Source organism: Erpetoichthys calabaricus, chromosome 15 (genome assembly GCF_900747795.2).
Source record: "Erpetoichthys calabaricus chromosome 15, fErpCal1.3, whole genome shotgun sequence".
Classification (NCBI taxonomy): domain Eukaryota; kingdom Metazoa; phylum Chordata; class Cladistia; order Polypteriformes; family Polypteridae; genus Erpetoichthys; species Erpetoichthys calabaricus.
The window spans coordinates 91,764,653-91,787,787 of record NC_041408.2 but is presented as its reverse complement, the minus strand read 5'-3'; the positions used below and the strand labels follow the sequence as shown (position 1 = coordinate 91,787,787).

General features: G+C 37.7%; 1 protein-coding gene across 2 annotated transcripts in view; it reads left to right on the top strand.

The window, feature by feature from the left end:
* Nucleotides 1-1,508: 1,508 nt before the first annotated feature.
* Nucleotides 1,509-23,135, top strand: part of eloal (elongin A, like) — a 40,312-nt gene continuing 18,685 nt past the window's right edge. The window contains exons 1-5 of one of the 2 annotated variants that reach the window (XM_028820818.2): nt 1,509-1,681; nt 10,196-10,252; nt 12,391-12,503; nt 13,134-13,950; nt 18,165-18,258. In XM_028820818.2, coding sequence (XP_028676651.1) covers nt 1,607-1,681; nt 10,196-10,252; nt 12,391-12,503; nt 13,134-13,950; nt 18,165-18,258 — 1,156 coding nt within the window. In that variant the 5' untranslated portion in view covers nt 1,509-1,606. The remainder of the gene's footprint in view (nt 1,682-10,195; nt 10,253-12,390; nt 12,504-13,133; nt 13,951-18,164; nt 18,259-23,135) is intronic. The other variant, XM_028820819.2, reaches the window with a different exon arrangement.

Genomic DNA, 23,135 nt, shown 5'->3' with positions numbered 1-23,135 from the left:
TCTTTATGCTGCCTCCCCAGCACACCACCGCGTAGAAGAGGGTGCTCGCCACAACCGTCTGATAGAACACCTGCAGCATCTTATTACAGATGTTGAAGGACGCCAGGCTTCTAAGGAAGTATAACCAGCTCTGTCCTTTCTTGCACAGAGCATCAGTATTGGCAGTCCAGTCCAATTTATCATCCAGTTGCACTCCTAGGTATTTATAGGTCTGCACCCTCCGCACACAGTCACCTCTGATGATCACGGGGTCCATGAGGGGCCTGGGCCTCCTAAAATCCACCACCAGCTCCTTGGTTTTGCTGGTGTTCAGGTGTAGGTGGTTTGAGTCGCACCATCATAACAAAGTCTTTGATGAGGTTCCTATACTCCTCCTCCTGCCCACTCCTGATGCAGCCCACGATAGCAGTGTCGTCAGCGAACTTTTGCACGTGGCAGGACTCCGAGTTGTATTGGAAGTCCAATTACAATAATCCATCAGCATATTGCTATGTCTAACACTATTTAGAATGACCTACCATCAATGAGTGGTATTGAGTCTGCCACCAACTACTGTTCTATGTAACTTCAGTCTGCCAACTGAATATCACTTATAATTAAGTCCAGTTTCTCTGCATGCTAACTGGATTCTGCTCCTACAAGTGTAATTAAGGTCTGCCTGCCTATGATTATTCCCCAATTACCTGTATAATTAATCCCTCTCTTACGACTGGCACAGTTCCTCCCTTACTAAAAGCTGCTATCATTAGGCCAACACAAAAAACCTGGTTTAGACTCTGACGACTTCAGCAACTATTGGCCTTGTTCATATTTGCTGTTCATTTCTAAAAGTTTTGAGAGGGTTGCTCAATCTCAATTTCAACATCATAATAGTAACAGTATATAGTAAATGATAATAATAATAATCTCTTTGAAGTTCCAAACAAATCACTGAAACTGCCTGGTTATGATTACCAATGACCTCCACTCTGCTGCTGGCTCCAGTTTTACGCTCCATCCTCATCCTTCTTGACTTTAGCACAGCCTTTGATACTATTTTGTGCATCCATTCATATCCACTAAACATTTTTCATGAGATTTGTAACTAGAAAGAAACGTAAACAAAAACATATACACATACACATTTATATATACACATATATAGGCCTACTGTGTATATATATATATATATATATATATATATATATATAAACAATATACGTACACACATCTACATACATATATATTCAGTATATACACACACACATAGATAGATAGATAGATAGATAGATAGATAGATAGATAGATAGATAGATAATGAAAGGCACTATATAATAGATAGATAGATAGATAGATAGATAGATAATGAAAGGCACTATATAATAGATAGATAGATAGATAGATAGATATGTATTTAACGCCACAATTGCCGTTACTCCTACCGTATGTGCTTTTTCTGAAGTGATGGACGGACGGATGACGGGAGCGCGCAGGGCTGCTCCTTATAAAAGGCGGCAAAGACGCGCGTGCGCCGCATATGGTAGATAGAAAGCGTATAAGGGAAAGCTGTGTGTTTTTCTGGGAGAAATTTTTTTAAACCAATTACATTATATATCTATAATATGTAATGGCAAATAAAGAGATTGTGGAAAAGGTCCTGAAGTTTAAACAGCGCCTGAAAGAAACCAGCGATTCTCAAAAGGTAATTGAACGTTCTGGAAGATAAGTCAATGGTCTTTACTTCTGTCTCACAGTCTATATATTTTTTCATGTTAGTTTTAACGCGAAATTTGTTTAAGCCTCTATTTTCCGTGAACTTATGCCGCCTTTCGAGTGCGCTGTCGGATGAAGGGAAAATCGTAAATAAATAAATACATAAATAAAATTGGCAGCGGGGCCCGCCGACGGCGTCATGACGTAACGTTTACGCACCTTAAGTGTCTTAGGCGAGTGCAGCTCAGACATTTGTTAACTTAGGTGGACACTGTAGCTCAGTCAGGTTAATGAACGATTGTGTTTTCAAACGAATATTTGTGCCGTTTACATTGAAGATTGGGATTTACTCGGAATTTTTTTAAACGAGATTTCGCCGCGCTCGCCTTTTCTTTTCGCGGGCCTACGCGTGTGTCACGTGCCGGTTTGCAATGCCCGCCATTCTGTTTCTCATCATTGCGAATACGGAGAGAGAAAAGTGAGTGGAAAAGTCTGGCGGCAGCTTTTTTATTTGCGCCGTTGTTTTAAGCGCATGTTTAACGACAGACAAGTATTTATCAGGACTTGGCGAGCTGAAGTTGAAGTACAGTTTGGTGTAACACGGTGGGTAGGGTAGCTTGACGCCGCTTTAGAAGTCGTCTATAAAGAGATGGCACGTTTTAATGTTGGTGTGTACTCTCTGGTGATACGGATTTGTATCCACAAGATTGGTAATTATGAATTAGCATCCTATGCTGAGTCTATTGTAGCGCCATCCCACTTGGTCCTTGCTCTTTATATCGTCGTTTAAAGCAGTTTTAAAACAGGCCCTCATTTTCAAGCAGGTGCTCTCAATTGTCTAAAGAGTGGCAATTTCTCAGATAGCAGGCACTAATGGAGTAGGGTTGCCAGATAAATGAGTAGCCAAAGGAGGGCACAGAAGGCAGTAAAGCTGGACGCATTTCACAGGAGTTTTTGTGTCTGTATTTCTTTTCGGTGATCGGAGCGTGACGGTGTTCGCCAGTGATATAACAGCTTGGGGGGTTAAGCGGGGCTGGTACGCCATGCAAAAGCCAAACGGTTTCCATGTTTCATGATCGTAGGAGGACAGAAAGGATTGTCCTCCTTTTATGTGGCGTCTGGAAAGCTTCATATGGGCACCGATTGTGTCCCAGCAAATTATGCTCCCAAAAAATCATGTAATGCCCATTGAGGACTGTAGCCGACTTGGTCTTTGAATTTCAACCGTTCAGTTAACTGTGCAACTCCTAGAGCAGGGGTTCATAACCTGAGGTCCCTAGATGTTTTTTCAGGGGATCTGTGAGGGTCGGATAAAAACTAACATTAACAGTACAGCCGGGTACTTTTGATTTAGAGTAGTAGCAGCAGCAGTAGATCTGTTTGAATTTGCACAAGAGGATTGTATTTCATAAATATGAGTGGCCAATGGCCATTACTTTTTGCATAGTTTTTTTTTTAACATTGTTTTAAAGTTTAATATTACTTTTTGTGTGTCATAAATGTATGAGACAATCAAATGTTGGTAAATAAAGTACTGTACATTATGTTAATTGCATACATAGTTGTATTTATGTGAATATTTCCGGGGGGAGCTTTCATCAGGGGTCTGTGACTCGAGGTTAAACTGACCTAGAGGTTAATTTTCTTCAGGAACCATGCTTACTGGAGTTTTTGATTTCTTCTCTCTTGTTGTCAGCTGGCCATTGTTTAACAATATTGAACAGACATTGTTGATTTCCATTTGTTAGTCAATTTCTGCTTTATTTTATGTATGTTTTGACTAATCTGGGTACTTGTGTACAAAACGGACGGCACGGACAGTTAGTAGCCTTTTCTATTATCGTGAGGCATTTCTGATTTTAATTTTTAACATTAGGCACCCAAAGGAGACGTTAACATTAGGGACTTATATGTAACTATGCTTCCCTCTCCCCCCAAACTAACTTTAAGGTTAGTATTTGTAGTTGGGGTAGGTCAGTCTAATAATTTAAACTCCAAAAATTCAGCAACCAGGGTGCCTTCCCAACGGAGCCAAACACTAGAATGGGTAGGAACTGCCGTCTGTGCTGTCCGTTTAGTACACAAGTACCCTAATGTGTGTCTGTGTATTAATTCTGTATTTAGTTATTTGTAAAATCTGCACGTGCATTTTACCAACAAAACTTGTCACAGCATTCTGTCTGAGAGTGTTACACAAAAATAAACTGAATTGAATCGAGCATGGATTCGTACACTTTTACCAATTGCCTGCTACAGGTGTGCTGGGAATGAGCAACAATCTGGACATTTTGGTGGTCCCCACAAACTGGGTTTTTACCCTCCTTCCCAAGTTTGATAACGTTTACCTTAGCTCGAAGCAGTCATTTAATATACAAAATATTTTATTTGGCTGACACATTTATTCAAGGCGACTTGCATTTAATTCTGATTCTTTTGTCTTCTGGTTGGAGTGCATGCAGGTAATGTAACTTACTCATGATCAGTGTCAGTAGCAGGATTTAAACTTGCAACATCAATGTTTAAAGCCCAAAGCCCTTAACAACTATGCTGCACTTGAACCAAGAATTTATTAATAGAACTTTTTTTTCTGCACAGAATATGAACCTTTAACTTGCGTGCGTTTTTGGTGTAAAATTTGGTACAGTTTAAATGATATTTTGAGTTTGATCATGAGGTGGTGGGTTAAAATGCTACTAATGATTCTGTGTTAATATGAGCAAGTAACTTCACCTGGCTGTGTTCCAGGTGGGTAAACAAAAGAAATGTTACTAGTTGTGTCTCAAATGTTGGTACCTGCCATAGATGGTGTCCGCAAAATAAGTAAATACAAGTTTATAAAAAAATATTTTAAGTGACTACTTCAGGCTTACGTAAATCTTATCTAAACTAGGGGTTCCCAGGAGACCCGTAAAATGTCCAGGTTATTGTTAGTTTCCAGTACACCTGATCCAAGCAATTGGTTACAATGTACCAACCCATATGGGCATTATATGATCCTGGATTGCACTATTTGGTCACCAATTCAAACCCCAAATGAGGTTGCTGCCTTAAATAGGTCAACTGTGAGCTCATCTTGGATTCCATGAGTGAATGGCCCTCGTGATGCAAGTCCAGGGCTGGTTCCTGTGCCCAGTGTTGAGGTAGATTCTGGACCCCAAACACTCAATTTGGATGACATGGGTTTGAGTTGCATTATGATTCCTAGTAAGTGATGAGTGGTTTTGGCTGGAATGCTTTATGATGTATTGGTGGAATATATATATCTTCTCTTTCTGTGTGTGTGTGTGTGTATACATATATATAGTGGGGCAAAAAAGTAGTCAACCAGCCACCAATTGTGCAAGTTCTCCCACTTGAAAAGATAAGAGGCCTGTAATTTTCATCATAGGTATACCTCAACTATGAGAGACAAAATGAGAAAAAAAGAATCCAGAAAATCACATTGTCTGATTTTTGAAGAATTTATTTGCAAATTATGGTGGAATAAAAGTATTTGGTCAATAATAAAAGTTCATCTCAATACTTTGTTATATACCCTTTGTTGGCAATGACAGAGGTCAAATGTTTTCTGTAAGTCTTCACAAGGTTTTCACACACTTGCTGGTATTTTGGCCCATTCCTCCATGCAGATCTCCTCTAGAGCAGTGATGTTTTGGGGCTGTCGCTGGGCAACGCGGACTTTCAACTCCCTCCATAGATTTTCTATGGGGTTGAGATCTGGAGACTGGCTAGACCAGGGGTAGGCAACGTCGGTCCTGGAGTGCCACAGTATGTGCAGGTTTTTGTTCCAACCCAGTTCCTTAACGAGAACTCAATTATTGCTGATGAAGCTCATATTGCTTAAGTGACATTTTAATGCTTCATTTTAGTGGTCTCGCTTGTTAAGGTTCTCCAACCTTAATTGCTTATTTCAATCTTAAACTGCTGCATTCAGTGTTTTAATTGCTCCTTATTAGCAATAAGATGTAAAAGACAAAGCAGCCAGCAGTTCTCCAGCTAGCTTTTTTCCAATTACATCTGTGTGTGTTCATCATGCACTGTTTGATTTAATAAAACACTTAATAGAAAAATGTGACAGACTGAAAATGATCTGTTTTAGGCTTCAAATCATTTGGATGATATCCTTGGAAAGGAAAAAAATCTACGATATAAAAGCCTTACATTGCACAGACTAACAAGCCATAAAATTAAATAAGGTCTGAGATTGGCAATGATTGGTTTCTAATTAAGCAATTGGGTTGAATGAAAACCTGTAGCCACTGCGGCTCACCAGGATCGACATTGCCTACCCCTGTTTTACATCTTATTGCTAATAAGGAGCAATTAAAACACTGAATGCAGCAGTTTAAGATTGAAATAAGCAATTAAGGTTGGAGAACCTTAAGCGAGACCACTAAAATGAAGCATTAAAATGTCACTTAAGCAATATGTGCTTCATCAGCAATAATTGAGTTCTCGTTAAGGAACTGGGTTGGAACAAAAACCTGCACATACTGTGGCACTCCAGGACCGACGTTGCCTACCCCTGGGCTAGACCACTCCAGGACCTTGAAATGCTTCTTATGAAGCCACTCCTTTGTTACCCGGGCGGTGTGTTTGGGATCATTGTCATGCTGAAAGACCCAGCCAGGTTTCATCTTCAATGCCCTTACTGATGGAAGGAGGTTTTAACTCAAACTTTGACGATACATGGAACCATTCATTCTTTCCTTTACACGGATCAGTCGTCCTGGTCCCTTTGCAGAAAAACAGCCCCAAAGCATGATGTTTCCACCCCCATGCTTTACGGTAGGTATGGTGTTCTTTGGATGCAACTCAGCATTCTTTCTCCTCCAAACACGACGAGTAGTTTTTTTCATCTGACCATATGACATTCTCCCAATCCTCTTCTGGATCATCCAAATGCTCTCTAGCAAGCTTCAGATGGCATGTACTGGCTTAAGCAGGGGGACACGTCTGGCACTGCAGGATGAGAGTCCCTGGCGGCGTAGTGTTACTGATGGTAGCCTTTGTTACTTTGGTCCCAGCTCTCTGCAGGTCATTCACTAGGTCCCCCCGTGTGGTTCTGGGATTTTTGCTCACCGTTCTTGTGATCATTTTGATCCCACGGTGAGATCTTGCGTGGAGCCCCAGATCGAGGGAGATTATCAGTGGTCTTGTATGTCTTCCATTTTCTAATAATTGCTCCCACAGTTGATTTCTTCACACCAAGCTGCTTACCTATTGCAGATTCAGACTTCCCAGCCTGGTGCAGGTCTACAATTTTGTTTGTGGTGTCCTTTGACAGCTCTTTGGTCTTGGCCATAGTGAAGTTTGGAGTGTGACTGTTTGAGGTTGTGGACAGGTGTCTTTTATATTGAGAACGAGTTCAAACAGGTGCCATTAATACAGGTAACGAGTGGGGGACAGAGGAGCCTCTTACAGAAGAAGTTACAGGTCTGTGAGAGCCAGAAATCTTGCTTGTTTGTAGGTGACCAAATACTTATTTTCCACCATAATTTGCAAATAAATTCTTTAAAATCAGACAATTTGATTTTCTGGATTTTTTTTCTCATTTTGTCTCTCATAGTTGAGGTACACCTATGATGAAAATTAGAGGCCTCTCTCCACTTTTTAAGTGGGAGAACTTGCACAATTGGTGGCTGACTACTTTTTTGCCCCACTTTATTTATATTATATATATATATATATATATATATATATATATATATATATATATATGTGTGTGTGTGTGTGTGAATGTATGTCTGTGTATATGTGTGTATGTATATGTATATATGTATGTGTGTGTGTATATATATATATATATATATATATATATATATATATATATATATATATATATATATATATATATATATATATATATATATATGTGTGTGTGTGTGTGTTTACTGTCAAATAATGCACAGAGTACGCGACACGTGTTTCGTCCTTATTTGGGCTCATCAGGTGTACACACACCACTGCACCCCTCACGGGGATCAGACGTCTGCGTCAGAGGCAAAGCCTGTTTACGTTGCGCCATGGTGTGTAGTGCATTTATTTGACAGCCTGGAGATCGGATAATTACATTCATGGCATTCGTAGTCTGAATCGCAATCTGATTGTATGGGTGGTTACCTACCAAGTAACGCATGTGGTTGGTCTGCAAGTCGGCAAACATCCGCCACAGTGCACTCTCAGTTGCGAGAAGCAAATCATAGAATGTTACATAGTTGACTGAACAGCTGCACATAAGCCTGGGATCACTATGTTATGCCAAATGTTGGCTGTGGTGGTGTAAAACTGCAATGGTGGTTTACTATCTGGTAGTCTGATGGGCGAATTGGAGTTTAGCAGATGCCAGGAGAACACTATCTTTTGGACTGAATACTGTAAAGTTTGGTGGAGGGAGAATAATGGTCTTTTTTTCCTTTGGTTCCAGTAAAGGATACTACAAATGCTCACATTCCAAAATCTTGAGGAAAGCCATCCCAGAAAAGTGCAGGCTATGGTGGGGAGGTTTCGAGCTCAACTCCATATTAATGCCCATGGTTTTGGAATGCGATGTCCAAACTGATATAGGTGCGTGGTTAGGTGTTAAGAAACCTTAGTGTATTGGCTCTTTAGGTGCTGGTGTTATTCAAGCTGCTCATCACCCAGCCTACTAGGCCATGTCTAACTTTTAAGATGCTGTGTTTAGGTAAATAAGTACTTACTTGGGTGATAGGTTCGTAATTTGCATTTTTTTCTGTCCGACTTTCTAATTTCAGTTATATTGTGTCATGTACAGTATGCTTTATAAAAATTTGCTAGACATTGTCAATTGATATAGTAATATACAGTGAAACAGAGAAAATTTGATTTTAATATGAAGTTTTACCAACCCAAGGTTTAGTAACCTGAATTTAGATTAGCTCTGTGCAAAATGTAATCAAATCTGGCACATCTACAGTTCACGGGATTTATTTTTAATGTACATTTGGCAAGCCTGCTTTCCCGTAAGGTTGCCTAAATCAGTACTAATTTGTAAAGAAGAGATGCCATTTATTCATTTGATCTGTCCATTTATTACTATTTTTATAAATTAGTGAAAGTAGTGTAATGGGACAGACAATGTTTATCCGTTCATGATTTTGTAAGGTGTTCAAAGGTTTTCCAGATTACCCTGGTGGAAAACTGCCTGGTAATTTGAATCTGGGAGAACCTCGGACATCTGTTGTAAATCTTTGTGGCTGCTGGTGACTTCTCATGGCTTCATATGCTGCTTGTGAGGTCAGCTAATTCTTTTTACAGCCAAGGTAGCTGGTGCCATTTTCATTGCCCATTTATAGTACATGGGAAGGAGCAGCTCCTACGCCTGTCATACCCATACATAGCTTGTGATCTCAGTGCCGACTCAGCCATTCCAGTTTTTCTACAGAATTGCGGGGGGGGGGGGGGGGGGGGGGTCTGTTTGCCATGTATAGCATTTTAAGCAATCTGCCTTGACCACAGTGGTTTTTAGCTTTGTGTAGCCCAAATTTTCTAATACTCTGTTCTGACTACCCCAATCAGCCTTCAACTTCCCAACTGTCAGCTTTCATTTAATTTTAACATTTGTGTGCCTATGTTAAATTGTGCTTCACATGCTTGAAATAGCTGGTAAAAGGATTTTCTTTTGTGCCAGAGTTCCTGGAAAGGAGGCTTGGATTGACTTTTAGTAATCTGTTGGCTTTAATAGTAAACAAATTATTGGATAGCTGGTTTTGTTTAAGTGTTGTTTTTCAATACATGTGCGCAATTAACTTTTTTTTTTTTTTGGGCATTTAATTGATAATCATAATTTTGAGAATTGTAAAATGTTTTCATCAAAGGGTATATAACATTAACAGTATGTAAGAATGGAACACTTAGATATAAGGAGTTTAGAGATATCCTTCTCAGATGGCAGCTAACATAAGTTACATAATATGGCAATAATGTAATAGAGATTTAAATATGATTTGGTCAGTAACATCCAAAGTTCTGCTACCCATATCTCACCCATGTCTAGGACAAATGATTACCTTCATAAGAATTAAAAACTCCACATGTTTTCCTAACCTGCTTATCCAGGGCAGGGTTGCAGGGCAGCTGGAGCCTATCCCAGCTATCCTAATCAGCCTACCTAATTTGTCAGTCCATTCATTTTCTTTATCTGCTCTTTCCTGTGCTGGCCAAGAGGCAGAAGGAAGGAATCACTTCTGATGGGATGCCCGGCCAGTCCAGGGCACATTAATACTAACCACATTAGTTCAAATTACAGCTTCTTGATAACTTGAGCTTTGTCTTTGAAATGTGTGATAAAACATGTGACAAGTTGAAATCTCTTCTGCAGCACAATTCATTTCCTGGTAAGGCCAATCCTTAATTTATATCACATGCAATTTAGCATGTTTTAACTGATTAATTTGGAAGTACCATGTATTAAAGATAAAAAAAAAATAATGCACCAGCTGCTAACATAAAGAATTTGATTGCTTTTGAAACTTTTTTTTAGGTAATGAAAATACTGAAGAGACTGAAGGAATTGAAAATCACACTCCGTATCCTTGCGGTAATTTTAATTTATGGTGACAGTTTTATGGTGTTGTATTCATTGCCAAAACGTACAGTATCACATTCTAGTTGTGAACACTTGTATTTTTGACATTTAATCTATTAGTAGGGTGTATTTCAGAGCTGAATTCTTTTAAACTATTATAATGCACACCTGAAATTCTGTCCTCATTCTTTTATTTTTTTTTTATTCTGATGTGAAACCAAAACATTCTGAAAGTTCTTCACAGGGACAATGGATCCCACTTGGATTTATCTGGTGTCTGATCTGTATTTTGACACACATTACTTTGTGTTGAGTTTGTATTTTTGTAAAGTGTGTGATATGAAATAAGTATGAAGAATTGTTATATTTGCAAATTGACATTATGCCACTACTCTTGGTCTAGTAATGGGAAAACGTATGTACTGAAAATGAATGTGAAACTGCTGGTATATATAAAACAGTATTTACCCATCCCTTTATTTTACAGAACTTTTTCTATCAGTGGATAGTTGGGCTATCCTCGAAGCACTGCGCACTTGGACCCAACCTTGAATGTGCCATATGAAATACTGGCATCTCATGTATTTGCATGTCCATTCATCCTGAGCCAGAGTAGTTAATAATTAACCTAAAATGCTTGTGTTTGGGAAGTAGGTGGAAACAGGAGTACCAGATGAAAAAAAGCAAACAGACATGGACAGATTGTGTAAACTCACTACAATGAGGCTTGAACAACCTGGGGCTCTTGAACTGTGAGATGGCAGTGCTAACAACTGTGTCTGTTTTTCCCATCTCAAATATTATTCGGCTTAAAGAGTACCTTTTGAGTAGAGTTTAGTGAACTACAAACACCTTTTCATTTTCTTCGTTGCAATTTATTATTCATCTGGAAGACAGAGCGCCTTAAAAGCAGGGCTGTGGAGTCTTGAGTCTGAGATAATTTTAGGTACCTGGAGTAGGGGTCGGAGTCGGCAAAAATATACCAACTCCGACTCCTAATAAATTTAAATTGTAATTTAAAAAAAAAAAATACAGCAAGTTCAAATGTCCCATTTCATAAACCGTACTCATAATTGAGTACTTCTCTGATGTAAGAATAAAGCCCAGTGAATACTTGTATTAAGTTCAGCTGAGCTATAATACAACCTGACATTCACATATTATAATCTGGATTATGGTACATTACAAAGTGTTTTCATTTTATTTCAGATATGTGTTTAACATGTTCATGTGAGTGTAACCAAGTGTAATGATGTAGGTGTGTGCTATGGCCTGATGTGTGTTCAGGGGTTCTTGTCTGTTTAAACTGGCCAATATGGTAGACAGTCAGCTTCCTAGCCAGTAGTTCTGTAGTTAAATGATGTGTATGTTGCCTTCCTTCAATCAACATGGAAAATAGATTAGCATATTAAATACAGAGGAACTGGAGTCAGAAGTACCAGAAACTAAGGAGTCGGAGTTGGAGTCAAAGGATTTATCTACCGACTCCACAGCCCTGCTAAAAAGTGTTCACCCCCTTGGACATCTTCTCATTTTATTATGCAGCTTTGAATCACTGTGGATTTAATTAGTACTTTTGAAATTTATCATCAGAAAAATACATTTTAGAGGGGAAACCAACATGCCAAGATATTAATTACAAATGTAAAACACAAAATAATCATCCCATTAATGTGCTACATACCTAAGTCATCACTGGTGCAAGCAGTTGACTTTAGAGTTCACATACAGAATTAGAAACCCATGCAACCTCAGAGTTTGAGAAGTTTTGAAAAGAAGAATGGTAAAAAATGGAGAGAGAGCGACCGACCTGTGAGGATAGACTCACATAGACTGCCAATGGTGCATCAATTGAATAATGACTTGAAAGGAATGAATACTTAGGCATTCATGTATTTTGTGTTTTATATTTGTAGTTAATTTAGACAGCTTTGCAGAGATCGGTCGTCTTGTTAAAATTAGTCTTTCTGTTGATTGTTGGAAACGAAAAAAATCTGTAATGATTCAATGTTGTGTAATAATGTGAAAACTTTAAAAGTAGTGAACGCATTTTATAGGCAATGTTATTACTAGGGTTTATAGATTTAGACTGTACTTTTAATTATGCAGTACATGTACATTTAAATTCCGGTTTTCTTGCTTTTGTTTAGGACACTGGAATTGGAAAAGCTGTTAATGGATTTCGGAAACATGAAGTTGTTGGGGATCTTGCCAAAGCATTAGTCAATCATTGGAAGCAGATGGTTCCTAAAAATGATAACTGGTATAACTGACATGTTTGTTTCCTTATCAAAACAGCATAGCAAATGATGGTGGTTGATATATAAGGTGTTGTCTAAAAGGAACTTGCAGTATTAAGTGTGTGCTTTCTTTTACAAAAATGTTACCAACCCTCTCCTTACAGCTCGGTCTTATACTGCATCCCACTTCTGCTTTGGCCTCCCACACTTTCTCTTCCCCTGTATGTCTACTGCAATCACTCTTTTGCCCTCAAATCCCACGTGTCATCACATGTCCATACCTCTTCAACCTGCTTTCCTGTACTTGCACTCCTGCTTTTGTTATAAATATGTCCTTCTTTGTAACCGAACACATCCATCTCTTAATTTCCTTTTCTGCCACGTCTTCTCCTTTGTTTCCCTTTCCTGCCCAAACTTCCTTTGGAAGCATCTTGGTCTTATTTTAAGAAGTAATCGTACTTGTTTGTTTTTTGAAGATGCACGTATTAATGTAAACGTTTGTAATTGTGTCCTGAAGGAAATAATGCTTTTGTTTGGAAAGCAAATTTTGATTAAAATGTAATACAGAATAACTATTAATGAGTTTCAGCATGCAGCTCTTTTTGTACATGTTAAAACTACTGTATCTGACCTTTTTTCTTCTGTCATTGCAGTGTTGATGTAAAAGATGAAAATACAAAGAAACCTTGTAAGAAGGAACAGCTGGTGCCACAGGACGGCAATTCCAGAGCCTGTGGCGGTCCTCACAATAAGGACATTGCTTTGGCTGAAACCAAAATGACAGAGACTAAAAGGAGTTTGAAGAGCACAAAAGAGAATGAAGGTTTGAAAAAAGTTCAGTCTAAAAAAAAATTGGCAGACCATAAACTCCAGGATCACGATTCTAGAAGGGCTGAGCAACTTCAACAAGGAAATACAAAGGAAGACCATGTTCATGGCCATGTAAACCAGAAGTCTATTTCCATCCAGGAAAAAGAAGATACTAGGAGCTGTGACCATGAAAATTATGAAAAGGGTAATAAATCTAAGCACAAAGTGAAATCCAAAGTGCCCCCATACTGTTCTAAAGTAAATGCTAATTCAGTCTCATCAAGAGAGAGCGAAACAAAGCAAATAACAGAAGTGTGTCCTGGCAGTAGCAAACCAAATAACCGATTAGGAAAACAAGCGGCATTTGATTTGAAAAATCAGAAGAATACAAAAGCTGAAAAAATTAAAGATTCACTATCGGAGAGAACAGTAGTGAAAAAAAGTCATGATGAGTTTGAGGTGCCTACAATGTCTTTCGAGTCATATTTAACCTATGATCAGAATTCAGTTCCACAAAAGCGAAGAAAACGAACATCGGTTACAAAAAAATGTGAGAGAATGCATAAATCTTGTGTCAATAAATCATGTCCAACTGGGACGGAAGATGGTGAGAAACAGACCCTGCCTGAAAAAGAGCTTTGTGAACGGTCTCCTAAAAAGGTAATATTTCGACATGCAGTTTAGTTGTTGGCCTTGAATAGGGTGAGAAAAGTGTTTTGCCGTATTAACCCTGATAAAAATGTGCTTAGTTCATAGCAAAAGATTGATAAAGGGCTAATAGAGCTGCATAGTTAATTGTATACTAATTATAATTACGACTGTCTTGATGCACTAATATTGAAGTGAAGATTACTGCATTTTACTTTAGTACTCCCATTCTCTGAGATTGAGCTTTCCCAGTTAAAGAATACTCTAACACCAGAGTGTTGTAATCAAGCACAGACTCGTTCGCCAACAGAAAGTTCACTTTCGAATCAGACGCACTCAAACCATAGGATTAACTATGTGCTAAATGCATTTTTTTTAGGAGACTGGTCCCAAACAACATCTTTTAAAAGGTGTGCTGTTTTTTGCAGCTTCGTGAAAAATTTTAGCATGTTATTAATGTTGAAACTCTTACACTTTTTAGATGTTTAAGTACAAAATGAAGGGAATTGTCCATAATTTGGACATCGTTTTAAAAAGTGCATTGTGCATAATGTTAAACCACTGCATGCAAACATTTTATATAGCCATTTAAAATTCAGTCGCATAGTTCAGTATGAAATGTGCATGAAAGCTAAGTGATGCCCTCTCCCATCTCTGGAAGATCTTTACAGGTCCCGTTGCCTTAAATAGACCCAGAGCATACTTAAATATCCATTCCATCCTGGTCAGTCAAACTTTTGATCTGCTGCCCTCGAGCAGACGTTTTAGGACAATAAAAACGTGAACAAACAGGTTAAAAAAAGTTTCTATTCAAAGGCCATAACTGTGCTAAATGCTACATGTATTACAAAACCTTAAATTATGCATTGAATGAATACCAGCAGAATGTGAAATGTCTTCTATTTGTGTCCTGTTGTGTCCATTCTTAGTTTTTATAAACGCTTTTTGCTTTGCACGTTTGATAGGTTGGCATCCAATTTATGTGCAGTGATAATAAAGACTTGAATGAATGGGCACAGAATACCATTAATTACCTGATCATGCTATAATACATGTCTGTATCCATCAAAGTAGTCAGTCAGTCAGTCAGTCAGTCAGTCATTTTGCGATCCACTTAGTCTTGAACAGGGTGGTTGGGGGCTGCCATAGCTTATCCCAGCTATTACAAGGCAGGAATAAACCCTGGAAAGGGCGCCATTCCATCTTGGTTGTGTGTGTGTATATATATATATATATATATATATATATATATATTAATATAATACACACACAACCCCACCACATACTAGGGCCAAATTAGTATTGCCAGTCCACCTAACCTGCAGGTCTTTGGACTGGGGTTGGAAACTGGAGCACCTGGAGGAAGCCCATACAGACACAGGGAGGACTTGTGATGTAAACCCTGGTCACCTTACTGTGAGGCAGCAGCTACCACTGCCCCACCGTGCTGCCCCTTCTATCAAACTATCAACAGCAAAATCGGATCTAAACAGTCACTGCATTTTGTTTCTTGAAAGACAAGGCTCAGATTAAAATTATGCATAGCCAAGGTTTTAAAAAATTTTCAACACTCAAAATAAGAGAAGTCTTTCTTTCCTGCGGTTATTCTTCCGAAGTTATGTTGCATGTACTTTTTTTAAAATGTCAGACACAAATTAAAATGGATCTGCTGGAAGTATTGCTTTATGCATCTACAAACTATTTGTGGTTGGTCAGAGCTGGAGTTGTGCCTGAACATAATGGTTCATTCAACTGATCAGAAATTTACCCTGAAAAGCAGATGTGTGCAATGCTGCCTCTTTTAACGAGTGTACCTTTAGTTACAATACTTTCCTCAACAACGGGGAGACACAACTGCTCAAGGACAGAGACTGTTAGCTGAATGTAACAGTGTATTACTATCTAAATTCTTTTTGAGCTTGCTATATATTCATGTTGTTACATTTAATGTGTTTGCATATTTACAAAATAACTCAAGTTGTGTATATATTCAATTCTTAATCTTACATTATTTAAGATTTTTTCATCTGCATTGATTTTTGCATACACAAAATTGTGACACTTAATACAGCAGAATACCAATTTAACATTTCCAGGTTTTACATTTTTGAATGGCACTTGGTGGTGATGGGTGGATTTTCTGAAGTAACATTTGAATATCTGTTTTTCTGTATTTAAAAACAATGTCACAATTTTTATAGTAAGTGTGCTGTTTCTTAACTATGGTAAGTTTAAAATAAACTTCAAATTTTTAATTTTTCAAGTAATCCAGCCTTTAACAACTTATAACAATTTTTAATGTGGATCCATACAAAGTGAAGGTTCTTCTATAATGTGCATAAACACAACACAGTATGTGCAGTTGACAAGGTGCCTATTTCATTGTACTGTTAATTTAAAAAAATGACAAAATATCAAAGATAATCATCAGTTATTAATTTTGTCATAATCTGGTACTCTTAATGGCTTAAGTGTTCTACTAGTACCATAAAGCTGGTGCTTCATTCTCCACCGGTCTTACTATGACATGCAGAAAATTGCATCAATCTGTACTTTTTGTTGTAGGAAGATTTTCACTAAGATTTTGCTATACTGTGTTCAATACAAGATTTACTGTAAAATGTGTAGCTTGGTGCCAGAAATGCTGGATTTGAATCCCCATTGTTGATTTCCTGTTTCTTCATCTGTGAAACACTATAAATACTTTTTTTTCTGGAGTAAGCTACCAATTTGCTTACCCTAGAAATAAGGAAACATTTTGTAATGTGCTCTTGTGGCTTGTACAGTAGATTCCGCTTAATGATCTTGAAACCATAGTGAGTTTAATGTGCTGCAGAATGCTTTGGAATATGCACATTCTTGTATGTACATATACCAATCTTGGAATTTGGATACATGTTTAATTTCAGCCTGCTGCCATTGGTTTTAGCCAGCTACACCTTACAGTTAAACTGCTAGTCAAGTTTATCTTGCCTTTGACTGCTCAGCTGTGAGATAGCTGTAAATAATTTGGTCATGTCCAATATAATACTATGCCATGCCATTCTCAAACCTCGTTAATCCAGCTTGGTGGGCCAGAGTCTTTCCTGGTACCAACAGTTACAAGACAGTAACCAGTCTTGGGACTGTGTGTCTATTGCAGGGCCCACTGAGTCACTTATCTACACTCAAGTTCATGTATCCAGTTTGGAATTGCTTCTTAATCTAAGGCAGGTGGAAGATTAACTTGGACAAGAAAAGAACATGCAAACTCCACACGTGCAGTGACCAGTATGTTCACTTATGGCTTGTACAGAAGATCTGACTTAAATGTCTACAAACCATATTGGGTTTAATGTGTTGCAGAATGCTATGAGATATGCCCATCTTTATATGGGATGTGTAGTGCTTGGCTTCTCACAACATTTTAATGTACATATAACCTTTTGTCTTGTCTTTGACCTGCTCAGCTGTGAGAGCTTCAAAAAGCGTGGTCATATCAAATAAGACAATATGCCATACAATTCTTAAACTTGCTTAATCCAACTCAAGTGGCGAGAGTCTTTCCTGGTACCATCAGGTATAAGGCAATAACCATCCCTGGTCTGGGTACCTATCACAGGGTCCACTGAGGCCCTTACCCACACTCCAACTCCCACTTAAATAACCAAATGGACTGTGAGACAATAACTCAGACAGATGTGAAGAACGTGTGAACTCCACACAGACCATGACCACTGTGGCATTATGCTGCCCCTGCCCATAAGATACTAAAGGAAACCAATGTATTTAATTGTATGCTAAAGTGTTTCTCAAAAAATGTTTAAGAAATGATAACATAAAATATGGTAACTTTCCTATTTGTTAACAAAGGGAGTTAGATGGACTGAATGATCTGCATTACCTTTCACAAGTGTACCAAACATGGCATTTACAAATGTGAAGATGAGCTAAGGCAATATCATTTTGATTTAATAAAGTGAAGATAAATCTTCAGGTTTGCTTTATTTCATAATTAGAACAGTGACTTATTCATTTTTTAACATCAGAAATATAATTTATTTATTTATTTTTTTTGTCCTTGCACCTTAAAATGCCGACCGTCATATTTCAGTGCTTCGTTGTTGCCACATAAATTAATGATAAAAATGGCAGTCCGCATTAAACATCAGTCTGCATTTTTGAATCCTTCATCAAACCTTATAATTTTGCCATCTGGTTTCTGAGCCCATTTGTTTGTCTTCTAGATTAAGCCTGGGTCACTAATGGATTTGTTAAATATTCCTTTACCAACTTTCCTGCCAGACTGTTCAGTAACCTCTCCACCTCATCTAGAGAAATGTAAGTACTGTTTATAGTACAAATTATTATATCCACATGCAAAGCATCACAATAGTGGTGGTGTGGGAATATGTTCAGAATTACACATTTTGTTTTTTGAAAGTTTAATATATATTTTTTTTTTTACATGAATTGCATAAGATTCATGTAAATTGATAATTTAAAGTTTAAGGCATTGTCTGGGAGAAGTTTGATTACTTTATAAATCTTTTTAAATGTTATCTAGTTTACATTTCTAAGTAGTATTTGAAACTACTGGTGGAACTGGGGTGCAATAGTTAGCACTTCTGACTCTTGGATCCATCTTCCTAGGTTTGAATCCTGTGCCCAGTGGCGTTTGCACATTCTCCCTGTCTGCATAGGTTTTACACACTCACTGGGTATGTTAGTTTTCTATCGACATCCTAAAGCCATGTGGCTTTAACAAACTGGCTGGTCCTGGACTGCATGAGTTCTCGTCAAAGACCACTTGGACCCACTGCAGTCAACCTGTCATACAAAGATTAGAGTGGAAGATGCAATATTTCAACTGCGCAAGGTTAGACAAACCTGGTAGTTCTGTGAGGATGTTTTTTTAATTCAGTACCATCCTGTCTTGCCTGTTATGTGGTAAGCTCAGGTATTTGCAGTTAGACAAGCCTGTGTTGCCCTGGATAATGAACTCGGTCTCAGACCTCTGTTTAAGACTCCAGACCACTACAAGGAACGGTCTGGTCATCTTTACTGTTCACCCTGTAGAACCCAGACTATAAATATATAACAGGTCATGTCACTTGCATAAATTCTCAGGCAATTCTGCACTGATACAGATGGATTGACAAGGCAGGTGTGACAAAGGATAGGAGTTGGGTGGAGAACTTTGTTTCTTGGTGTACCTTAATATTGACAAAAACAAGAAACTAGTTACTAATTTTTACTGCACCAAAGAATTACTGTTACTATTCAGTGAGTGGATATGGAGGTGGAGCACCGATAGAAGCACTTGGAGTGTGCATCAATAACAGGCAGCACTGGTCTAGTATCACAGAGGGACTATAGAAGAAAGGGCAGAGCAGCTGCCTTTTTTGCAGGAGACCAATTTCCCTTTATTGTGGGTAAGGACAGCATTACTTGTTCTGTTTTTTGAGCTTCTGTAAAAAATGATGAATTTCTCTTTGGAACAAATAAAGTCCAGTCTGTACATGCCAAATTATCTCTGTACAGTATGCTGTATGTGTGAATGAGTGTACCTTGTGATGAATGGATGCCATTTCCAGAGTTTCTGCTACATGTCCATGTCTTAAGTCTAATGCAACACTGAATAAGGTTTAATGGGGTTGAGAATGTTATTTTTAGCCGTTTAAACAATGTTTTGTGATGAATGGTAGAAGTATAGTCAAGAAGATAATGCATCATTTGAACTCTTGTTGCATTTAGTCAAAAACCAACCACAGTTTTGTGCAAGTCTTTATTCACAAGATAGGTAAGTAAAAGCAAACAAATATAACATTTTTATGATGAGTCTTTTAAAGTGCTTTTTATTGAAAGGTACTTCACAGGTACATAGTTGTAATATCCAGAAATTGTTAAAATATTTTACTTTGAGTTGGCTCACATGTTCATATCAGTATTGTGTATCTATCTATTCAGACAGTAGTGATTTATTGAACAAGAAGAGGGAATTGTAGTTGGTATTCCAGGCTGGCAAGTATGTACTCTTTCAGACACTTGAGAGGCCAAATCCTGCCTGAAAATTATGCTTTCGGAAAAATGTAACAATGAATTATTGTCTCTAATCCCTTTGGGATTAATAAAGTATCTATCTATCTAATGTAATGCGGTGGGTGATGGGATTGTCCCACTGTGCTGTCAAAATTCAAAGCAATACCTATTAAGCAGAAAAGGTGACTATGGGGATTTTGCCCAAAGTCGTGAAACTTTTTGTTCTGTTAATGTGATGTTTGAACTTTTTCTGGATTAAAGCAGTGTCACTGTTGTCACAAAGTATGAATCTAATGGGTATCAATCTTACTACTTTTGCCTCTTAATGCCTGTGCAGAAATCACCCTTATATTTGGTTTCAAACCGATTTCATGGCTGAGGCCATCAGAGATACAGAAATATGAATGTTTTGCAAATGTCAAATGAAGGAAACTTGTCTTAAAGGAATACTTACAAAAATAATCTTTTTTGTATCTATTACTCATCTTGCATTTGTAGTGATGGCTGAGAAAAATGTTTAATCATGTTTTTATAGTTTGGAGATAACAAAACTCCACATGAAATTGGTTTTATTGGCAACCCAGTTTTAACAGCAGCAAACTATCTAAATGTCCATGAATAAGAATCTGATTACTCGTTTGGTATAATCAAAATATCAGGTACGTTACTGTATATGCTTACAACATTGAGCATATATGTTTTGCTAAAATATTGTTAAATTAGAAATTTCTGGGAATTCAACTTATGCATGACAGCGAAGCACATTCAAACAAGAATAAGCTTTTGAATGGAAGACTACTGAATAGTGAATAAGGAGAGCCAGGACTCGCATGGTTTTGTTTGACTGCGATTTGCTGTCATACATTTGGATTTTGTGACAAAATATGAAAATTATATTGATGATTTGGTGTTTGCTGCTGTTAAAATCTGGTCGCCATTGAAGCGTACTATATTAAATATTTTATCTGTATTCTCCATAAAAACATCAGATAAAACATTTTCTCAGTCATCTCTACAAAACAACATAAGGTGACTAAAAGTTACAAAATGTTTTAGGGTGTCATATTCAATCAAAAATGGAGCAAAGTGCATCTTAGGATTCTTACTTGGTTGATGTGTCCTAGCTGAATCAAGATATGTGCAAAACAGCAAATTTTCTATCCAGAAAATGTGTACAGTTTATTTGTTGCTTGTTTCACTCCATAAAAAAAAATCATCTTTGTGTAGTATATTCACAATATTTTCATACTCGTGCTCTTACAAGGACTGGATTAATTGTACTATTTAATTATCCTTGCAAATTAAAGTTTGTGACTAATATTTTTGATGCCATTAACTATTAATCACAAGTTGTTAGTATAAGTAATCTATTTACTATGAGGAGAGTAATGGGACCTTGTACTCTCTTGCTCCCTCTCTTTGAGTTGGTGTATCAAACTTAACAAGGAGTTTACATTTTTTACATTTTAGTAGTGTAAATCAACAGAACAATTTAGCGTACAGTACTTGGGATACAAAGTAAACAGCTTGGTGAAATACAGTAAAACCTCGATTATCTGTCACTTGATTCATCATCAGTCTCTGTTAACCATCAGGGCCAAAGGAAAAAAATAGTGCATGCCAGTGCCAATCTATTACTGGACCACTACAGCCGTGCGGTACGCTGTGAACTATTCACATTGGAATGACTCTCCCTTGTGCTAGTGTAGTGTTCTTCCCTAGCACCCTTTGTCTTGCCGCATTTTGAAATCTATGTCAGTTAAGTACCCTCAGTTTTTTAACAGCGTTTCGTAGCTTTTCTCTTGTGTTATTAATCTACATTGTTATGGCTAATAAATTTAAGTGTGTGGTGTTGGAATTGTCACAAAAAATTGAAATTATTAAACGTTTATGAAACAGCAAAAGTGCTTCAAGTATTGCTCGATTTACAAAGGGGGAAGATAAACAGTGAACAATATAAAGCGTGATGCCAACAAAACTGAAAAACGTGTCAAATGGAAACCCCTCACAGTAATGTTTTCTGTATTAATGTTAATGTTCTGTGTTTTCTTTTTACGTTTTGTTTTATTAATATTATGAAATTCAGGCAGCTGGTGTTTGGGGGTGCAGAAAGGGTGGAATGCTGTGTAAGTGATGGGACTAGGTGAAGGGCCCCCTGTACTGTATGGGGTGTACACACCGCTTAGAAGATAAGTGACAGGACAAGTTTGAGTGTTAGTAGTACAGAGAAAGAGTGAATGCGAGTGGCAGGAGATAAACTCTTTGGTAGGGAAAGCTTTCTTTTATTGTTTTGGAGGTGTGCTCGGTAACCCAGATAACGGAGTATAAGACAGGGCACTGTTCATTACAGAACAAAGACTCCAAGTAAAACTTGGGAAAACTCCAATGCATCTGCAGGTTGATACAATATTATGCATTACGACTATCTGCTAAATTAATCTACTGTATATCATTTTTTAAGTAGCTCTTCTGTTATCAGTCTTCTCTTATCCATCATGGTCTCAGTCCTGACGCCTGACAGATAATCAGGTTTTACTGTGTATGGAAGTTTATTCTTACCACTCCAAAAAAAAAAAAAAACAATTTGCAGTTATTGTCTGTTGTGGTTGCTATAATCCTGGTGGGCCACAGTAGCTGCAGGTTTTCATTCTAACCCTTTTCCTAATCGGTGTCTAATTTTCAATGCTGACTAACTCCTTTTCCCTTCATTTTAACAGCCCTGTTTAAGGATTCAGTCCTCTGAGTCAATTTGTTTCTTCATTAAATGGCAGCTTAACAGAAATGAGATGTGAAACGAGCCAACTGATGACCCGCTAAGCTGGATTGTCAAACTCCAGCTGATTTCACTCCAACCAGATTCTTAATGAGAAGCCAATTCTTGCTGTTAATTAAAGCCATTATTAAATATCATGACTTGTTGCGGCCCTCATTCTGCCACAGCAGACTGATTTTCTGTTTTTTCTAAGACCACCGTCAAGATTTTTTTTTTTTTTTTTTTTTTTAACTGAGCAGACCAACGTGACTGAGACCTTCACCTTTATTTTCAGGTTAGCTGGTTATGTGGTGGCTTGTTTTGTCTCATTATTGTTTGGCTGCTTATTAAGGAAAAAAAAAACTAAGGGGTCTGGGTCATGTCAATTAAAACTAAGGCAAAACAAGTTAATCAGCAGCATGAA